The sequence below is a fragment of the Fulvia fulva genome, chromosome 9, assembly GCF_020509005.1.
Source record: "Fulvia fulva chromosome 9, complete sequence".
NCBI lineage: Eukaryota > Fungi > Ascomycota > Dothideomycetes > Mycosphaerellales > Mycosphaerellaceae > Fulvia > Fulvia fulva.
Window position 1 is genome coordinate 1,084,969 of NC_063020.1, and position 17,016 is coordinate 1,101,984.

Here is a 17,016-nt window from a genome sequence, read left to right on the forward strand (position 1 = left end):
CAGTACCACAGACTGTAGATATAGCACAGGAGTTATGATGGTTGAGGAGAAAGACTGTTCAGTAATGCCAAGACCGAATTCAGCCTGAATACGCGCACGCCTCAGACGCGTTCACATTATTCACTTTCATCGTCATACATTCCTTAGTTGCGGCATTGGTGTTCAGTAACAGTCACGACAGTCTGTGACAATTCTGCTGCACCGTATAGGGCTGGCTACACGGTCGAATCAACCTGCTGACGTACGAACGCGAAGGAGCAGATACGCCTGCTTCGTCTTGTCAAGCAGACTGGAGATATGTTTACCTTTGAACTGATTACTGCTGATGTCGGTATACTGGACATTTCTGCGCTCACTACGAGGACTGCTTTCAACGCCGTTTCGTACACCTGGGGCGATCCCGCAGCACTTACTGAAGTTACCATTGATGGAGCATTAATCACAGTCCGGCGTAATGCATACAAGGCTTTACGCCAGCATGCCATGCATCATGCTGAGGACTACCTTTGGATGGACTCCATCTGTATGGCTGGCCAACTGGATATTTCTAGTGGTGAGACGAATCAACGATGACTTCTTCTTGATAGTTGGTCAAGGGATCACCACAAACGGCTACCAGATCTGCTCGCAGTCGAACTGCAGCACCGCGGAACAGCATATTCGCCTGGGGTGTGATATCGTCTTCAGCCCTTGTCTGCATCGAAGTGGTGCCAGGGTAACCTCGGTAGCTGCTGACAGCTACCGAAGTTAACTCTAAAAGGTCCCGATGATTAGTAAACGACGGGCTCGTTTGTGACCACGCATCGGCTCCTGCCGAATCGCCAAAAACGTCTGTCTCAACGTCAGGCGTTAAGTGCACAGAACTTCCCCTTCGAAGCTGTTAAAGTATCTCTGAAACGAGCCATCTGCGTTTCTCTTCTTTGCGGTGAGTCGTGCAGATGCAGCCGTCATTCTGTACGAGCCTGAAGTTCGCGGCCGCAGCCGCATGAGCAAGAGACAAGAATGTTGTGAGTCAGGTGACTTGGGTACCATATTCGTCAGGACTTGGCACACACACCCTATATCAGCAATATCTGTAGCCACCATGGACACATCTTATGCAATTCAGAAGGTATCTGATCACCCTTATTGTTTCATGGTTCAGCAAGCTTGTACACTCGTCAATCACCCCTACAACAAAGAATACGTAAGTCATGCATGCCGCGGATCCATCAGGCTGGTGAGGGACTTCGTCGGATGCGGACTTAGACATGGCCGAGCACTGTATCCTTGAGGGGCGACGAGTGCAGCACCTACTATTTCCTGTCGATGCAATGCCTGTGCCTTTGATCTCTGGATCATACCGCTGCAGAACTCGGCGACTGCATACAGGAACATGACTTGTATAGAGACAAGATGCCGCCCAGCCGGGTGACATGACTTCTCGCCTGCAGCTGCGGAAGTTCCATCCATCAGCGGCAGTCGCCAAGCTGTCGAAAGGTCACGCTTACTTGGTACCTTACCCTTGGCAACACAGTGACAGAGTTCATGCCCAGACATGCCCTCCCCAACCCGAGGCAAGGATCTGCTGAATGTGCACAACCGGCTCACATGGAAGACCCCGACCACATGAAACGTGAAGTGAAAGCGCACGGCTACATCGACAGAAGTTACCATATGGCTGTCGCTAACGGTCTGCAAGCACTTCTTGTGTTTCTCACCTTCGCTCCTCCAGCTCTCACGATCCAATAGCGCAGCAAAACTGCCTGCGGTCAACGAAATCATGACGAAGCACGGCAGATATGTGCTATGCATCGGCTTCTTCGCTGCATTGGGCAGTAAGTAGCAATCGTTATAATGCTGCAACAGATTCACTGACTGCCATGCACAGCATTCTTCTACGGCTACGACACAGGAGTCACCGCGACCACGATTGGACATGCCAGTTTCATTCAGTACATGAACAACCCATCACACGAGCTCATAGGATCTATAGGCGCTGCATATACCGCTGGTCAAGCTATCGGGTCGCTGCTACAGATTGCGATAGGAGATCGACTCGGCCGCATCCGCTTCATGACACTTCTCACAACGCTGGTCACTATCGGCTCGATCATCCAGACGGCATCGACATCTATTGGCATGTTCGTTGGCGGAAGAGCACTCGCTGGCTTGGGTATGGGTGGCATGACTTTGACAGTGGCGTTATATCTCAGTGAGATAGCGCCTGCACACAGTCGTGGCCTTATTGGTGGCCTGTCAGGTACTGGTCTACTGCTGGGCATCGTCATTTCATACTGGACTGGATACGCCTGCAGTCAGGCGCCATATGGTCAACTACAGTGGAGACTGCCGGTCGCGCTCCAGATACCATGGAGCGTGTTGTTCCTCTGTGGACTGCTTACGTTCATGCCCGAGACGCCACGTCAGCTGGTCAAGATGGGTCAGATAGATCGTGCTCGCGCAGTGTTTGCCAGACTACATCAAGGGAGACATGAGGATGATAATGAAGCGGACCACGAGTTCAAGCTGATGCACGCGCAGATCAGTTTCGAGATCAGCCGCGAGATCACGAACATCAAGGAGATCTTCCGTCTACACTACAAACGCGCCATCGTCGCCATGACAATCGGTATCGCGACTGCAACTGCTGGTGCTGAAGTGATAGGTTACTTTCAGGTTGTGCTTTATGCATCTTTAGGCATTGATGCCAACACGAGACTCATCCTGGTCGCCGTGAACGGAACAATCGGGTTCATCTCTGTGGCATTGTCGAACAGGTTCTTGATGGACCGATGGGGACGCAGAAACTTACTGCTCGCCGGGATGGGCGGCTCGATCCTGATCCAGACATACTGTGCGATCATGCAATGGAATTTTCAGGACAGTGACAATGAGGTTGGTAAAGGCTTTGCTATCTTCGGGATCTATTTGCATACAATCTGCCACTGTAAGCTTGCTCACTCCAACTATCAGATTTCATGTTCGCTACCACTTATCTCTAGCCGCCGCCTTCGCTGGAGCTGCCTCGCTGTATGGAGCAGAAGTCCTCCCGATAGCCTTACGCAGCAAGATGATGGGAGTGGCTGGCTTCGCGCACTTCTCCGTCGCTGTCGGACTCATTGAGGCTGCACCGAGAGCCCTCGCAACCATCCGGCAGAACTACTATTACGTTTTCGTCGGCTGTACGCTATGCTTCCTGATCTTTGGCTATTACTACTATCCAGAGACTAAGAATAAGACTCTCGAAGAAATCGCTGCGGCGTTTGGCGACAAAGTGGTGGATGTTGGCGAGTACCAGGGCGGTATGGAGCATGTGTTGGTGGCTGAGCACCTACCAGCTGAGAAGATTGGTTCGGTCGATGGTGGAGATGTGGAAGTGAAGCCGCAACGGGAAAGCAAGAGGTGGAGTAACAGTAAACGGTGGTCTAGACAGCAGATCATTGGGCTTGGTAGCGGTATGTAACGGACTGCAAGCAATTCTGCGGGTGCGAAAGACGGAGCTTCAGCACTAATTGAGCGCAAGGTTCGTTGTCCAGGTGTTGGAAATGTCCAGTCAGCTCTGTGGGTCAGTATTGACATGTGACAGATCTCACTAGAGGATGCAGCGGCTGGTATTCCGTACCATACACCAGATCTGCTACACAGCCGCCAGAGCTTCCGATGATGGTCACGATCGGTCAGACACGAACCTAGACGTACCTTGATGCCAGAAAAGGTGATCATAGCCTTGAATATTTGCTATGCAGCGAGGAGTGAATGCCGAAGGTCCGAGCTAGCATCAGTGAATGCGACCCAGGCGTAAAATGTGCTGTTGGCGGTTGTGAACCTCCAAAGGTAAGCGTAGCGGAGTGGAGCTCTCTACCAACCCTTCTAGACTGCAAAGTAGCGTGCGATCCACGCTACCGCTACCCGACGTACAGTGCTTATTATACGACGACATAGGCGTTAGCGACGAGTATATGTTTGCGAGTTCGCCAACAGGCACAGTGCGGTAGGTCACGTGACCCTAAAACTTGAAAGTTGACCAATCAGCGCGGGCGCCAAGGCTAGCTGAGGGCTGGTGATAGAGCTCCACTCCCTCCTCGCTGACGCCACTACCTACGCTCGAGTGTTCGCAAGCTCACACGTCGCTACGGTGGATGGCTAGCGCTCGTCGGTCGTTACGCTTAAATATCTTGACCAGCACATCTCAATGCACGGACTATATATTGCATGGTCGGATGCTCTCCCAGAGTACGAGGTTCTACACTCCACCTCGGCACCTCAGACTTTGCTCTCGCATAGACTGTCGGCGGACGAATACTTGCGCACAATGTAGACATCGGCACTTCCACGGTAAGCATTCGAGGACACAACTGATGAGCGGCAAGCTAACTTGATGAAGTCTTCTCGAGTCGGGTGAGCACTCGGATCTCATCATCAGGACAGCAACTCGAGACTTCAACGTGCACAAATGTATCGTCTCCAACCGCTCGGCCTTCTTCAGAGGCGCAAATCGAGGTGGCTTCAAGGTTAATTACCCTTTGACCGCACGTTCAATCACACACTAACATGTCACAAGGAGTCACAGACCGGCGTCATCGAAGTCGAGGAGCGAGCTGAAGTGATAGAGGCACTTCTACAACATATCTACGAAGCTCCGCTGGAGTTTGTGGCCCGGAAGGAGATGAGCAAGTCCGACTTGGAGAGGTTGTCCACAATGGAAAACGTGCAGCTGGCCATCGAATTGCAAACAGCTGCGGACAAGGTGAGCCTGCCCGCCGAGGAACAGTGGGAGATGATCGTGACTAATTGATACAGTACCTCATCAATGGTCTTGACGCAGATATGACTAAGACCATCATCTTCAGCTTTTCAAAGATTGACCCACAAGATCATCGGCAGCTCCGAGCTGGGCTGCGAGTTTTGCTCAACAGTCTAGGCACGGATATCAGAGTCGAGATCTACCCTCGCTTGTTCATATTGGCAACGCTCACAAACAACGCCCAATATATCGTAGCTGACCACGAAGCCTGGCAAATGCTCAACGAGAGTGAGAATTATGCACGAGCTTTTATGAAAGTCGTGCTGGAAACACCGGCAGAGGCTCTTCTGTTGACGATAGATGATCAGGAAGCGGAGAAGCTGAGATTCACCTATTGGAAGATGGCCATTGAGACAATCTGCTCGCTCTGCGATGTCAAGGTCGATGAAGAGACGGTTGTTGTGGAGGCGAAATTGACCGACTTGATCAATGAATTGGACACGTATGGCACCTTGCAGGAGGCCGCTGATGCATAACAGGTGGTCGTTACCAAAGCAACGACCATGGATGTACGAGCGTTCACTAGACTCTAGTCGAGCATGGATCGGTGGGCATCTATCACCACATCAAAAGGGGCCGAGTATAGCTGTAAGGAACACATGTTAAGCAGCGAGTATGCCGGTGGAGCGCTTTCACACAACATAGGAATCATTGCAGTATTGGTATAAAATCCCATAGAGCCTGGCATCGGCGTCGGGTCTCGAATTATCTGAGCTTCAGCTGTTATGCTGACACTGTGCCTCCTCAGCCAGCTGTCTGCGTTCAACAAGTAGTCACCCACCAGTGCAGAAGATCTTTCATGGCATGAGAATAGCCCGTAGGTAGTTCATCGAGCCAGTATGTATCCACACTCAGTCCCCCGGCGAGCCGGTGTCGAGCTCCCTGCAGAGAACCTTGATGCCAGCAAGAACTTCCTTGACACTGTACTTCTCACCTTTCGCGTCAACCTCAGCCAATCTGCATACCGCACCAATGATATTGGACCAGTACATTTCCTGTCCCAGATCCGTGAGTCGGCATGGCGGCATTATGTCCTCATGATACTTCAGCGCGACCTCAGTAATGGCTTTGAGCAAGTCGCCATGTCGGAGTAGAAGGGCCCACGCTCCCGGATCTGCCATCAACTCCTCGAGAGACTTCGCCAAAGTGAGGACTGTCCATACACGTGGGACTATGTCGACTTTGACGTCTTTCCGGAAGACCTGTGTCGCCATCTGCACTGCCAACTCGCGTCCATCTACGATGCCTTTGTCGAAGTTGTCGAAACAGTGTGCAATGGCCAGGGTGAGGTTTTCGCCATAGCCATACACAAGATACTGCATCAAAATTAGCGCGTGGTCTTGCCATCGTTATCATAGACTAACCTTGTCTGCAGCGAGCTGAAGATCGATCGCGAGCTGGACATTGCCCAATGTAGCCTTCTGATCTTTGACCTCCCAAGTGTCATCCTTCCGTGGGATGAAGCTTAGAGGTGTCTCGTAGATCAGTTCAAGAAGCGCTTCAATAACTTCTGCACGTTCCTCGACTTCCACGATACCATTGTGCGCCTCCTTTGACAGGTCAGTACTTGGCATCACGACAAAGGACACTGGCGCCGAACTCCAATCCCTTACCTTAAAGTCCCCACGGGTAGCACCTCTAAAGAAGGCTGATCGAGTCGAGATGATGCACTTGTGGACTGGGAACTCGCGAGTCTTGGTGCGAATGAGGAAGTCGGCATGTTCTTGTGATTTTAGCAGTCTGTGATGACATTTGTTAGCCTACCGCGGTGACGGACAGATGTGCGCTGACATACTGAGGGAGCGTCGGTTGTGCGCGAGACGCAGCCATGTTGTCCATTTCGTGCGGTCGTATGCGGATTGTGTTGTCGAGCATGATGAGAGATGTGGCCGAACGGCATTTTGATCGTGGCACAAGAGTGCGCGCGCACGTGCCTCGTGGCGCGGTTAATGAAACGCAGTAGCTTGGGTGGCTATCTGGGAGGGAAGGGCAAGTGAATATTGCGTCCAGCTTGTGCTTCGTGCGTCACTGCACGTAATCCCTGTCGCGCTAGTGCCATCTTCCATTTCCGTGCCCTTCATCCTCAAACTTGACGACAACTTCACTACCAAGCCAATAAACGCCGAGTGACAGCAACAATGTCATCAACCACCGCGGAGACCACGAGCGTGCTGCCAGCGTGGGTACTTCTCTGCCATCGTCTCTGGATCTGCAGCTGATGCAAACAGGCTCTATGCTTCTGGCAACCACTCTGACCTGATCGTCCGCGCGTGTGATGGCAGAGAGTTCCGAGTCCACAAATGTATCGTGTCCAGCAAGTCGGGCTTTTTCGAAGGCGCTTGCCGCGGTGGCTTCAAGGTGGGGCGTCTGTTATTTGTGCCATTGGTGATGGCGCTAACATATGACAGGAAGCACAAGCTGGGGTGGTCGAGGTGGAGGAAGATGGCGAAGTCATGGATGCTTTGTTCCGACACATCTACGAAAATCCACTGGAGTGGGCGCCCTTAGCGGCCGATAGCTTCGAGATCCTGAGAAGCAAGGCAACGACGGAGACCTTTGGCCTTGCGAGGAAACTCCGTGCTGCATCAGACAAGGTATAGTCGAAATCGAGACTTCAATGCATTGGTGGCTAATGCTTGCAGTATCTCGTCACTGGACTGAAGCGACCTACGGAGCTGGCTATGGTCAACCGCTTGGGTCGACTGCCGATCGAGGAGAATGTGGCCTTCACCAAGCTATACATTGCGTGCTTCAGTCATGACGCTGACGTAGGCATTCTCGTCCGCCACTCCGCTTTATCGAACATGTGCCTCAGGTTCAAGCGGGTGCTCGAGGATGCGGAGGCATGGTCTCTTTTAGGGCCGCTTACCGAGCTTGTACAGCTGACCGTAATTTGCGCTATACAACGAAGCGAGTACGATGCCATAGCGGAGGGCACTGCGGCAAAGAATTTGAAAGGCCTTGCCGTGAGCAAGACGTATCGCCGCTATGCGGACCTAGACCGCGTCTGGCCGGTACCAGAAGCTGTCTTCCAGGAGGCCATTAGTTCATTCAACGCTATCAGGGATGAGCTGACAAGGGTTGAATATAACTAGAAAGTTTCATGACGCAGGGACGAGGCCTAGAAAACGCATCCGGGATCGAGGAGGGCGCCCTCGGTCTGACATGGCTGGAGACTGTCGTGAAAAAGTGAGCGGGCATCCAGGAAGCTGGAAGAGGCATTCTCGAATCAGACATTTGACAGCGCCAGAGAATTCCAGTGCCTGGAAACCAGTCATCGCGAGGTATTGTAAAATGCAGAATCAGGCTGAACGGATTTTACGTTCATGACCGTCATACCACAGCAGACGCAGCAGCAGTATAATCAACTACTCTTCCATCTCTTCACTGTCGTCCTCGGAAATATCCTCTTCCACAAAGCCATCCGCCTCGACCACCGGCTCCAGACTGATCTTGTTCTTCTCCACCCACTCTCTCACCCGCCCCTTGTTCACCACAATACTGCCACTCGCAGTTTTCCTCGTCTCCAACACATCCATCTCTTTCAACGCCAGCACAACATCCTCTGGCATTATCCACGTCTCTTCACTGATCTCCTTCACACTGAGCGTCCTCTTACTACCACCACCCAGTATGCACCTCGCAGCTTCCCCACACCAGAACCGCACATAGCTCTTCCTCCCAAGCGCCGAAAGAGGTCTCTCAGGTCCACCGAATCTTCCCTCTCTCCTTCCTAGCACGTACGAGCTCGACATCAATATCTGTCCCAAGCCTCTCCGCTGATAGGGCGGGAAGATCAGGATGCAAGCCAGGTTGTTGTTGTCCCATGACATCTTCTCCTTACTGAAAAAGCCCGCGACGGTCCCATACGGATTCAGCGCATTCATCGGACTCGCGGTGGATGCTTTCAGCTCGTCTTTGCTCGGCTTCAGGATCAGGGTATAGTACAGAAACGTCGAAGCATCGAAGAACACCGACTTCGTCTCGAGGAAGAGTTTCGCGAACAGAGACAGATTCTGACAGTAAAGCTTATGCTCCGCGCCATCCAGCGTATGTATGATGTACTCGTCGGTCTCGTAGATGACTTCGCCGTGGGGTGGGGAGGATTTCATGGGGCAGACTTTCTGGCTTCGTCAGCATCACCTACCTTTTCGCGTATGACATGTCTTCACTCACACAATGTGCGCTGTACTTCATGATTTCGGGCGTGTACTTGAAGCACCATTGGCAGACATACAGCCAGTCTGCTTTCCTGCCGCCCACCAGGTCGTCCGGGTAGAAGGAGGGGTACCATGGCTTGATGTGGAGGTTTCCCAGCACGACGTTGGAGACATTCGGAGTCAGCGATCTCTTATCTGGTGTCCGATGTGCGCCTGTCGGGGAGCCAGCGGGCATGTTGGTGACTGCCATGGCATTGGAGGTGGTGGTCGTTGTTGTTCTTGGCCGTTCGTAGAGGCTGCCGTCTTCATTCCATGATCAAAAGGCCTGCATGTATGATACGCGTACGTTGACGCGAGCTTGATGTAGTCGCTGGTGTCGTCGTTGATGCAATGTACTGCCAACACGCGAAATAGACGCGTCGTGGGTGACGCTGTGACATCCCTGCTCTGTTGCTGAGTCAGCAATATCTCGACTTCGTCCCTTCCATGCCCATGCTTCCTGCCATCCCTCTTTCACATCATGATACGACATGGCTAAGGCGAACACTTCCATACGCCCCATGGAGGCGGCCGAAGCTGACCAATTCATCAAATCATCAACCTCTTCCTGACCACCTTTCAAGACCCCAAAGCCGACATGTACATGCCAATAATCTACCCAATGGGCCATCAAGATCCGCAAGTTCGGCAACGCTTCCGAGCAGGTTTCAAGACTGACGACAAGGCGGATGAACGATACTTTGCAATTGACAGCGAGAGTGGGGAGATCGTGGGTCTCTCCTGGTGGAGAAAGGTCTTGCAGCCATCACAGAGTGAGGAAGCCATCGATGCCGAATTCGGCAAGGCAGTCGATGGTAAGCTGGATCTGCCCAGAGTGCCTGGAATGAACGTCGAATTGGACTTGGCGTACTTGCGGGCTTCGCATTATGCTGCGCGGCCCGCGACTCGGGGGCAGCCTCACATTGAGCTGAAGCTCTTGGCAGTGCTTCCAGGTCATCAGAGGCGTGGCGTTGGCTCCCTACTTGTGAAGCAAGGTCTCGAGAAGGCGGATGAGTTGAAGCTGCCGCTGTTTGTGATCTCAGCACTGCAGGGCAAAGCATTGTACGAGCACTTTGGCTTCCAGCATATAGAGGTCTTGCCGCTCGATGCTCGAGAGCACGGAGGGCACTCTGAAGCCAGGCATTGGTCGATGCTGCGTCCAGCGAACGCTTGAAGCAGGAGATCTCCGATACGTCATCGTTTGCATATGGACAAGCCGCCGCGAGAGGGGCAACCGCACGTATTGACAAGCTCGAACTTGCGTGGTGTTGGACACCAGGACCTTCGTCGCCCTCAGTACCATCAGAAACCCGCCGAAATATGTCCACAGCTGCTGCTCACGCCACCGTGCCGCCGACTGGACCAGCTCATGATGGCCAGATCAACGCGCCAGATGATTCTGAGGCAGCTCTGCGCAACAACATAAGTGCCGACATTTTCGAGCTCAGCGCGCCATCACGATGATCAATGACACTGTTGTCAAGCAGTATGTCTACAGGTACACCTCCGACGATGAGAAGTCTTCCACTGATCCCGCTACAGGGCGCCCGAGATGGCCGCAGCCAAGTCGCGCACCGGCTTCATGTCCCTCTCCTCGGAGCTTCGCAACCGTATCTATGAACTCGCTCTCATTTCCACCGAAGTCGACTCCAACCTCATCGATCCTAGAAACAGACATGGTAACGACGGGCCCGAAACATTCTACAACCACCCAGGGATCTGCATTCAGCATTGTGCAATCCCAAGCTATGCCGAGTGTGCCTATCAGACCTACTGGGGTTGGCGATCCCATCTGCGCCAGCAACCACCAATCACGCGTGTATCTCGCCAGATCCGCAGTGAGACTCTCCCCATGTTCTACGGCATGAACGAGTTTCTCGTGTATAACGGAACAGGATATGGTGGGATCGACTTTACCGAAGCTTTTGAGTCTCTGAAGGCTATTGGCAAGCGGAACGCGGGCCATATCAAAAGCTTGACAGTCCTCATGGTCGACTACATGGCAGACTACGAGTGTGAGGACGTCAGTCGTATGTTCGAGAAGCATGGGGTGTGTAAGGAGGCTGTACTTGTTTGCGTCAATACAGCAGACCAGCAGAGTGCAGGGGAGTTCGAGCCTTGTGTTCACGAAGCTGAAGACGACGAAGACGACGAAGACGCCGAAGAGGGTGATTCACACTTTAGACATCCTTGGGTGGTGGTGAAGAGTAACCTTGATCCTGCATAGCATCGACACCTTTGGTGTTCAGCGTCGCGCCCAGCAGTGCTTTGCGCCAGGATCAGACCTCGCAAGATCTTACGACCGAAGGTATGAAACGCGAGTAGATCTTGCCGTCAGGGTCGGTTTTGAGTGAAGATGACCAGTTGAGGATATGGACGGAATAGCAGCAGCACACTGATTTCAGACGATCAAAAGAGAACATTGCCGGTCATATGGGTCTATGTGACCTTTCTCAAGCTTGGCTCAATCTTCTTCTTACGTCTCACGTGCCACTGACTTGGCTATAATTTACTACACGCGTGTCACCTCAGCGTGGTAACGGCAACGAGTCACCAAGTCACTTAAGCTTCCTCCGCTCGACCACGCGACTAGTCTATGCTCCCGTGCATTCAGCTCCGCCAAGAAGCTGGTCGACGCCTGAGGCGCGAAGGGTTCACTAACTTCACATGACGGAGCCTTGTGATTTATGAGGTAGCATTTTCTCGCTCCGTCTTGTGACAGCCACGACACTCCAACACACCTTAGCCTGCAGAACCCCAGCACATACGACCAAAATGGCTGCCGCAACCGCCTCGTCCACAATGCGAGATGGTTTCCGCGCATCTCTCCGTCAACAGCTATGCAACGAGTACCCTTACCTTAATCGTGACGCCCTCGAGGCCATGCTCGACTCACTCGAAGCTGGCCTTACCAAGGAGTAAGTAACTCTCGTGGATTGAGGTGATAAAGCCGCGCTAATCAGCCTTAGAGCGCCGGCGACCGCTGCGTCGATGGGCCGTTCCAACCTTTTAACGTTGCCTTGCGAGCTGCGTGACATGATCTATGAGCTTGTCTTCAAACTCAACGGCGCCATTAACAAGATAAGATTCACCTGTGATGAAGAGGACGGTTGCAATGCCAGACCCACGAGAGTTCCACAAGGCTCTCTCAGGCTGTTGCGTGCATCTAAACCGATCTGGAAGTCTATCAGCATTCACATCATGCTCGACCTCCGGTCACAGCTTGATGGGACCTTCCGCCTCAGCTACGAGGACGACGATGATCGCTCGAGGCTTATTAAGATGGGACAGAAGCAGTGCGCAATGATCGAGAAGCTCGTCTTGGAATACGCGTACGACAGACCGAAGGTCTGCCGCGAGAAGGTCATCTTCCCGACCTGCCAAGAAGCTTTTCAGACACTTGGACTGGACAGTCTTGGGGTCAAGGTGGAGGCATTAGAGCTCAAGGAGTACGCCGAGGACTGGGATGATGGATAGAACGATTACTCGGAGGATAACTCGGAGTAGGCGACACTGTAGGAAACCCACCACGAGACAGTGGCTGGACCATACTGGACCATCTACATCCTTGGAACGCAGGACTGACCCTTATGGAGGAAGTTGGAAGGCGAAGTAACTACAAGCACTTGCTAAAAAAACACGCGAGTGTCGTACGACGTGACAAGGGCACACTTGTGGTCAAGTAGAGCAAGCGGTAATGCGTAGCAATAGAACATCGTAATACCGAATTCATCTGGACCTGTATCCGTCCTGTTGCCACAAATCGCAGATTTTTTGCCTCGTGCACGACACTTGCCGTGACTTCGAACCTTGAACTCGGTGTCGTTCCTTCTTAACCCAAAGCCATCAGACTGTAGAGAAACCTGTCTCCTCACCTTACTGTGTCAGTCGTGTTCTTCTCATACTGCGCTTCCAAGACCACCCCGTACGCCTGACCCTCCACTTCTTGTCTGCCCGGTCGAGCTCTTGTCCCGAATCCTTCGCCACCTCAATCTGCACCTCTGTCTTTCCCACCATGAACCCAAAGGCTTCGAGGTCTATCGTCTCCGGGATTTTGAGCCTGGAATTCTCGATCTGCACTTTCTCGCCTGCTCCGATCAGCATAAGTCGAACTCTCCTCACAAGACCGAGCTGTGTCCTGCCGAGTCTACACAGGCGCTCTTTGACCAGGTCACTGAGAAAGAATCTCGGTTCGTAGAGAGGGGGCTGAAAGAGAGCTACGACGTGGATAGCGATAGTTGCACTGCCCCAGAGAAGAGACGAAGTCTCGGAGCGGACCTGGCGCGAGACTGCCAGGAGTGCAGGCATTGAGAGGTTGGGACGGTACGATCGTGTAATCTCGAGTTGCTTGTGAGCAGGAAGGTCGAGTGCGATCTCGTAGATTGTGTTTCGCAGCTCTGCTGGGGGCTTGAGCAGGTTGCTGCGCAGCTTAGATGCTGCCATGTTGGACTGCCTGTTGTGAGTCAGTGGGCTGTGTGAGCTGCGGTCACCGTCAATGAACTTACTCGGCCTTGATCGTGGATATGATGAGTGATGAGCTTGTCTCGAGGAGTTTGTTCAGAGACTCGGTCTTGAGGTGTGGAAAGGCGTCGCGGAGACGTTTAGCGAGGTAGTCAGCGACATCTTGGCTGATCGTGTCTGCCATTGTGTCGTCAGACATTGCGGCCTTGATGTTGTTGCTTTGACGGCGGAGTTGATCAGGTGAAAAGTTGTAAGTTGAAAATGTGGCACTAGATGAATAACAACCTTCATGTGCAAGGCTTGGCGTCCCAGGCCACCACCGAAATTTTGCATGCCTAGCGCAAAAGAGCGGCCAGTCATCAAGTGGACCCTTGTACAGTGCGGATAGAACGCGAGGATACAGTATGGATACAGGGAGGAGTGTCACACAATGGCAAAAGCAAAAGTCGAACATTACATATCATTATTGCTATATACTCGCGCTCGACCTCAGGACCTCCTGATCGGCAAAAGAAGCCCTACCTAACTTGAGGCAAGTCAGATAGGGTCAAGAAACACAAGTCGAACAACCTGATCTCCATGCTATGCACGGAAATCTACTCGCTATGGTCTTGTTTGCGCAGAGCGTTCACTGCGGGTTGTTCAATCTTGATCTACTGTGTAGTAGAACGTTTACTTGATTGGTAAGCGTTCAATTTGATGTAATCTATAGGTCAAATGCGGACGGAGCCGAGCTGCATGTGAAGATCTGAGAAATTCAGATACTCGGCTTGTGCGTGAGTCATGCTTTACTTCAAGCACACGCACACGACCAACAACAACTACATCACATTACCACAACATCGCCTAGTTAGCCGGCTTCATGACCACCGCCAACATGGCATCACCACTGCCACCAAAGTTGAGCGCTAAGCTTCGCGAGAGTCAGAGAGAGCTGCTGCGCGAAGAATACCCCTACCTCAGCCAGACCGCACTCGACCAGATCCTCAACGACTCAATGGCTGTTGTGCATAATGGTATTGCTAAGCAGTAAGGAAACCCACCTCCGTGCTTCCTCACTTCCGTGCTTCGGCCATCGACTGACAGTTCCCATAGATCGCCATCAATGGCAGCATCGAAGGCACGATCCAACTTCTTCACACTCCCGGCTGAGCTGCGAAACACAATCTACGAGCTAGCTCTAGCGCCACAGCTAGGCGACAACTGGATTGCCCGCGAGATGGACAGATCTTTCGGGATCATGCGGTGTGACCCTAATGGCAAAAAACCGGGCAGATTCCCCCCACTACTTAGCGCATCACAACAGGTCCGAGAGGAGGCACTGTCAGTGTATTGGGACTTGAACACTACCGCCCTGCAGCTAGAAGCTGTCTACGACTTTCCCCCGGACGGAGGTGTGCACATTGTTAATGTGGAAATCAAGTATGAAGACAAGATCCGGCTGCTTGAGCTGCTCGGTCCAAAGCAGTGCGCTTTGATGGGAAGAGTGGTACTGCTATATGTGAAAGACGGGTCTGGGATCTCGATGCCCTTCACAGCTAATCAGATCTTCCTCAAGCTGCAGCTAGCTAGACTTGGTCTTCGGGAGGAGGCCGTGGTTCTCGAGCAGCGAGATTCGTGGTGGGAATAGGGGATACGACACAGTGATGGCACGCTAGCTTGAGAGGCTCGAGCACCAGATGGGCGAGAAGCAGGGACACGAGAGGGAGACACCAAAGCAGAGGGAGGTCTGCAACCAGCCATGAAGCCAAAGCACTTGACAGCTGCGAAGGAAAGCGACCTCTCCGGCTCTACATGCTGCAGACGAGCTCACCAAGGTGAAAATCAGGAAACAGCCTGAAAGTCACAGTCCATAAGAGTGGAGAAGTGCCTAGCTCATATCTGTATCAAAGCACCACTCCATCAGCTCCTCCTACACCTTCACCCTCACCTTAACCCCTCCCAATCTCACCCTCGCTGCAACGATAACCCCCGCACCCCCTGCCATCATAACCCCCGAAAAGACCTGCAAACCCCCATACCCCCCCTCCCACCTCTCAACCAACGCGCCTCCTATAGGATTACTAACCAAGCCCGCCACACTAACCATCGCAAAAAACGTCCCCGTCCTCACTCCAATCTTCCTCACACCACTAATCTGCGCAATCACACTCGGCGCCATAGATACAAACGCCCCACTCGCAAAGCCATAAAGGGCCGCAAACACGATGATGCGTGCGTTAGATTTTGCCGGGATCCAGAGGGCTAGGACGTGGAGGGAGGAGAGGAAGCAGGTAAGGATCATAACGTTGAAACGGCCGATTTTTTCCGCGATGTAGCCGGGTAGAATCCGTCCGAAGAGGGAGACGGTGTTGAGGATGCTGACGAGGTAGGTTGCTAGACTCTCGTTCATACCGTATGAAATCGCTTCGGTGGCGATGTAGTTGATAGGCATAAACGTTCCCAAGTAGAAGAGGAAGGACCCAAACACTGTGAGGACGCATCGGAGTTCCTTTAATGGCTCTGCGAAAGCTCCAAGACGGAAAGAGGCGGCGCGGTTGGGTGGCATGCGGGAGGTTATGGTGAGGTTTGCGATGATCATGAGGGCGAGGATGAGGAAGGCGGTGGTGCGCATGGACCAGGCGAAGCCGATTTGGCGGTTGAGGCGGTCGACCATTATGGGGAGGACTACGCCGCCTAGGGAGGAGCCGGCTGCGACGATGCCAAAGGCGAAGGCGCGCTGGATGGTGGTGTTAGTTCAATGCGGTATTGGGGAGGTGTGGTGGGGATGACGGACCTTTTTGAAGAACCAGGTACTGATTGTACTCAGGGCTGGGAAGAAGATCATGCCGACGCCGATGGGCGAGCAGGTTCTCTGCGCTAGGATGAACTGGTAGAATTCTGTGGAGAACGAAGTCATCATCAAACCAAAACCGTGCAGGAAGGTGCCCACGAGGAGCAGCCAGCGATGACCATACCGATCGAAAATTGCGCCAACGAAGGTACCCAGAGCGAAGTTCATGAAGACCTCCAGCGATGGGATCCAGGCTACTGTGCTGGGTGAGTATGCAGCGAGTCGGTGTGTTTGGTAGTACTGCTGGAAGATGCCGACGCAGTTGACTCAGCCTGTTGAGCAGGGGTGTTATATTCCTTTATATGGCACGAAAGCTATGTTGAGACGTACCGAACGAGCAGAAGAGACAACGGAAGGCGCCAAATACGCAGAGCCATGCCTGTGGTCCTCCGTCTGGGTTCTCTCGCGGGTCGAAAGCGCCAGGTGGTGGACCGCTGGTTGTAGCTGCAGTTCCTCCTTTCTCGACATCACGTTGTCCTTCTGCTTCTGTTGAGGCTGTAGCCTCGGAGCTGTCATGCGTTGGCTCGCTCGAGTTGACATCAGTGACGAGGTTGGAGATGGCTCGGTTGCGGTCGTTCTTCTCTAGACGGTCTTTCCCATCCAGAGACGACTTTGACGGCTGTTGGCTGAGATGCATGGTGGGTCCACGCAGTTGGGATATGGTAATAGGAGATGGGTTTCGTACTCGGTCGGCATGCGGCTACAGTGATGCCAACGTTGATGCCTGTCTTCTTTCG

General features: G+C 52.9%; 11 protein-coding genes across 11 annotated transcripts; 7 read left to right on the top strand and 4 right to left on the bottom strand.

The window, feature by feature from the left end:
- Window positions 1–1,762: 1,762 nt before the first annotated feature.
- On the top strand, window positions 1,763–3,445 carry CLAFUR5_09072 (Hexose transporter 2; the record flags this gene model as incomplete). Its single annotated transcript, XM_047908220.1, has 3 exons — window positions 1,763–1,817; window positions 1,871–2,929; window positions 2,985–3,445. 3 exons carry the CDS (start codon window positions 1,763–1,765, stop codon window positions 3,443–3,445), a joined length of 1,575 nt encoding a protein of 524 aa, XP_047766580.1.
- Window positions 3,446–4,648: 1,203 nt separating this feature from the next.
- Window positions 4,649–5,262, top strand: CLAFUR5_09073 (uncharacterized protein; the record flags this gene model as incomplete). Its single annotated transcript, XM_047908221.1, has 2 exons — window positions 4,649–4,729; window positions 4,783–5,262. The coding sequence occupies 2 exons, from the start codon at window positions 4,649–4,651 to the stop codon at window positions 5,260–5,262; spliced, it is 561 nt and encodes a 186-aa protein (XP_047766581.1).
- A 375-nt stretch (window positions 5,263–5,637) lies between these two features.
- On the bottom strand, window positions 5,638–6,661 carry CLAFUR5_09074 (uncharacterized protein; the record flags this gene model as incomplete). Its single annotated transcript, XM_047908222.1, has 4 exons — window positions 5,638–6,102; window positions 6,151–6,336; window positions 6,400–6,526; window positions 6,582–6,661. The coding sequence occupies 4 exons, from the start codon at window positions 6,659–6,661 to the stop codon at window positions 5,638–5,640; spliced, it is 858 nt and encodes a 285-aa protein (XP_047766574.1).
- A 263-nt stretch (window positions 6,662–6,924) lies between these two features.
- Window positions 6,925–7,881, top strand: CLAFUR5_09075 (uncharacterized protein; the record flags this gene model as incomplete). The annotated part of the gene is made up of 4 exons (XM_047908223.1): window positions 6,925–6,965; window positions 7,015–7,144; window positions 7,195–7,380; window positions 7,429–7,881. 4 exons carry the CDS (start codon window positions 6,925–6,927, stop codon window positions 7,879–7,881), a joined length of 810 nt encoding a protein of 269 aa, XP_047766575.1.
- Window positions 7,882–8,154: 273 nt separating this feature from the next.
- On the bottom strand, window positions 8,155–9,196 carry CLAFUR5_09076 (Histone acetyltransferase KAT8; the record flags this gene model as incomplete). The annotated part of the gene is made up of 2 exons (XM_047908224.1): window positions 8,155–8,910; window positions 8,963–9,196. The coding sequence occupies 2 exons, from the start codon at window positions 9,194–9,196 to the stop codon at window positions 8,155–8,157; spliced, it is 990 nt and encodes a 329-aa protein (XP_047766576.1).
- Window positions 9,197–9,829: 633 nt separating this feature from the next.
- Window positions 9,830–10,159, top strand: CLAFUR5_09077 (uncharacterized protein; the record flags this gene model as incomplete). Its single annotated transcript, XM_047908225.1, has 1 exon — window positions 9,830–10,159. One exon carries the CDS (start codon window positions 9,830–9,832, stop codon window positions 10,157–10,159), a length of 330 nt encoding a protein of 109 aa, XP_047766577.1.
- A 286-nt stretch (window positions 10,160–10,445) lies between these two features.
- On the top strand, window positions 10,446–11,310 carry CLAFUR5_09078 (uncharacterized protein; the record flags this gene model as incomplete). Its single annotated transcript, XM_047908226.1, has 3 exons — window positions 10,446–10,471; window positions 10,528–11,153; window positions 11,213–11,310. The coding sequence occupies 3 exons, from the start codon at window positions 10,446–10,448 to the stop codon at window positions 11,308–11,310; spliced, it is 750 nt and encodes a 249-aa protein (XP_047766572.1).
- Window positions 11,311–11,760: 450 nt separating this feature from the next.
- On the top strand, window positions 11,761–12,462 carry CLAFUR5_09079 (uncharacterized protein; the record flags this gene model as incomplete). Its single annotated transcript, XM_047908227.1, has 2 exons — window positions 11,761–11,903; window positions 11,955–12,462. The coding sequence occupies 2 exons, from the start codon at window positions 11,761–11,763 to the stop codon at window positions 12,460–12,462; spliced, it is 651 nt and encodes a 216-aa protein (XP_047766573.1).
- Window positions 12,463–12,861: 399 nt separating this feature from the next.
- On the bottom strand, window positions 12,862–13,645 carry CLAFUR5_09080 (uncharacterized protein; the record flags this gene model as incomplete). The annotated part of the gene is made up of 2 exons (XM_047908228.1): window positions 12,862–13,438; window positions 13,491–13,645. The coding sequence occupies 2 exons, from the start codon at window positions 13,643–13,645 to the stop codon at window positions 12,862–12,864; spliced, it is 732 nt and encodes a 243-aa protein (XP_047766733.1).
- Window positions 13,646–14,308: 663 nt separating this feature from the next.
- CLAFUR5_09081 (uncharacterized protein) lies at window positions 14,309–15,076 on the top strand (the record flags this gene model as incomplete). The annotated part of the gene is made up of 2 exons (XM_047908229.1): window positions 14,309–14,475; window positions 14,542–15,076. 2 exons carry the CDS (start codon window positions 14,309–14,311, stop codon window positions 15,074–15,076), a joined length of 702 nt encoding a protein of 233 aa, XP_047766732.1.
- A 160-nt stretch (window positions 15,077–15,236) lies between these two features.
- Window positions 15,237–16,916, bottom strand: CLAFUR5_09082 (MFS transporter asaE; the record flags this gene model as incomplete). The annotated part of the gene is made up of 4 exons (XM_047908230.1): window positions 15,237–15,243; window positions 15,468–16,165; window positions 16,223–16,476; window positions 16,610–16,916. The coding sequence occupies 4 exons, from the start codon at window positions 16,914–16,916 to the stop codon at window positions 15,237–15,239; spliced, it is 1,266 nt and encodes a 421-aa protein (XP_047765861.1).
- Between the last annotated feature and the right edge of the window lie 100 nt (window positions 16,917–17,016).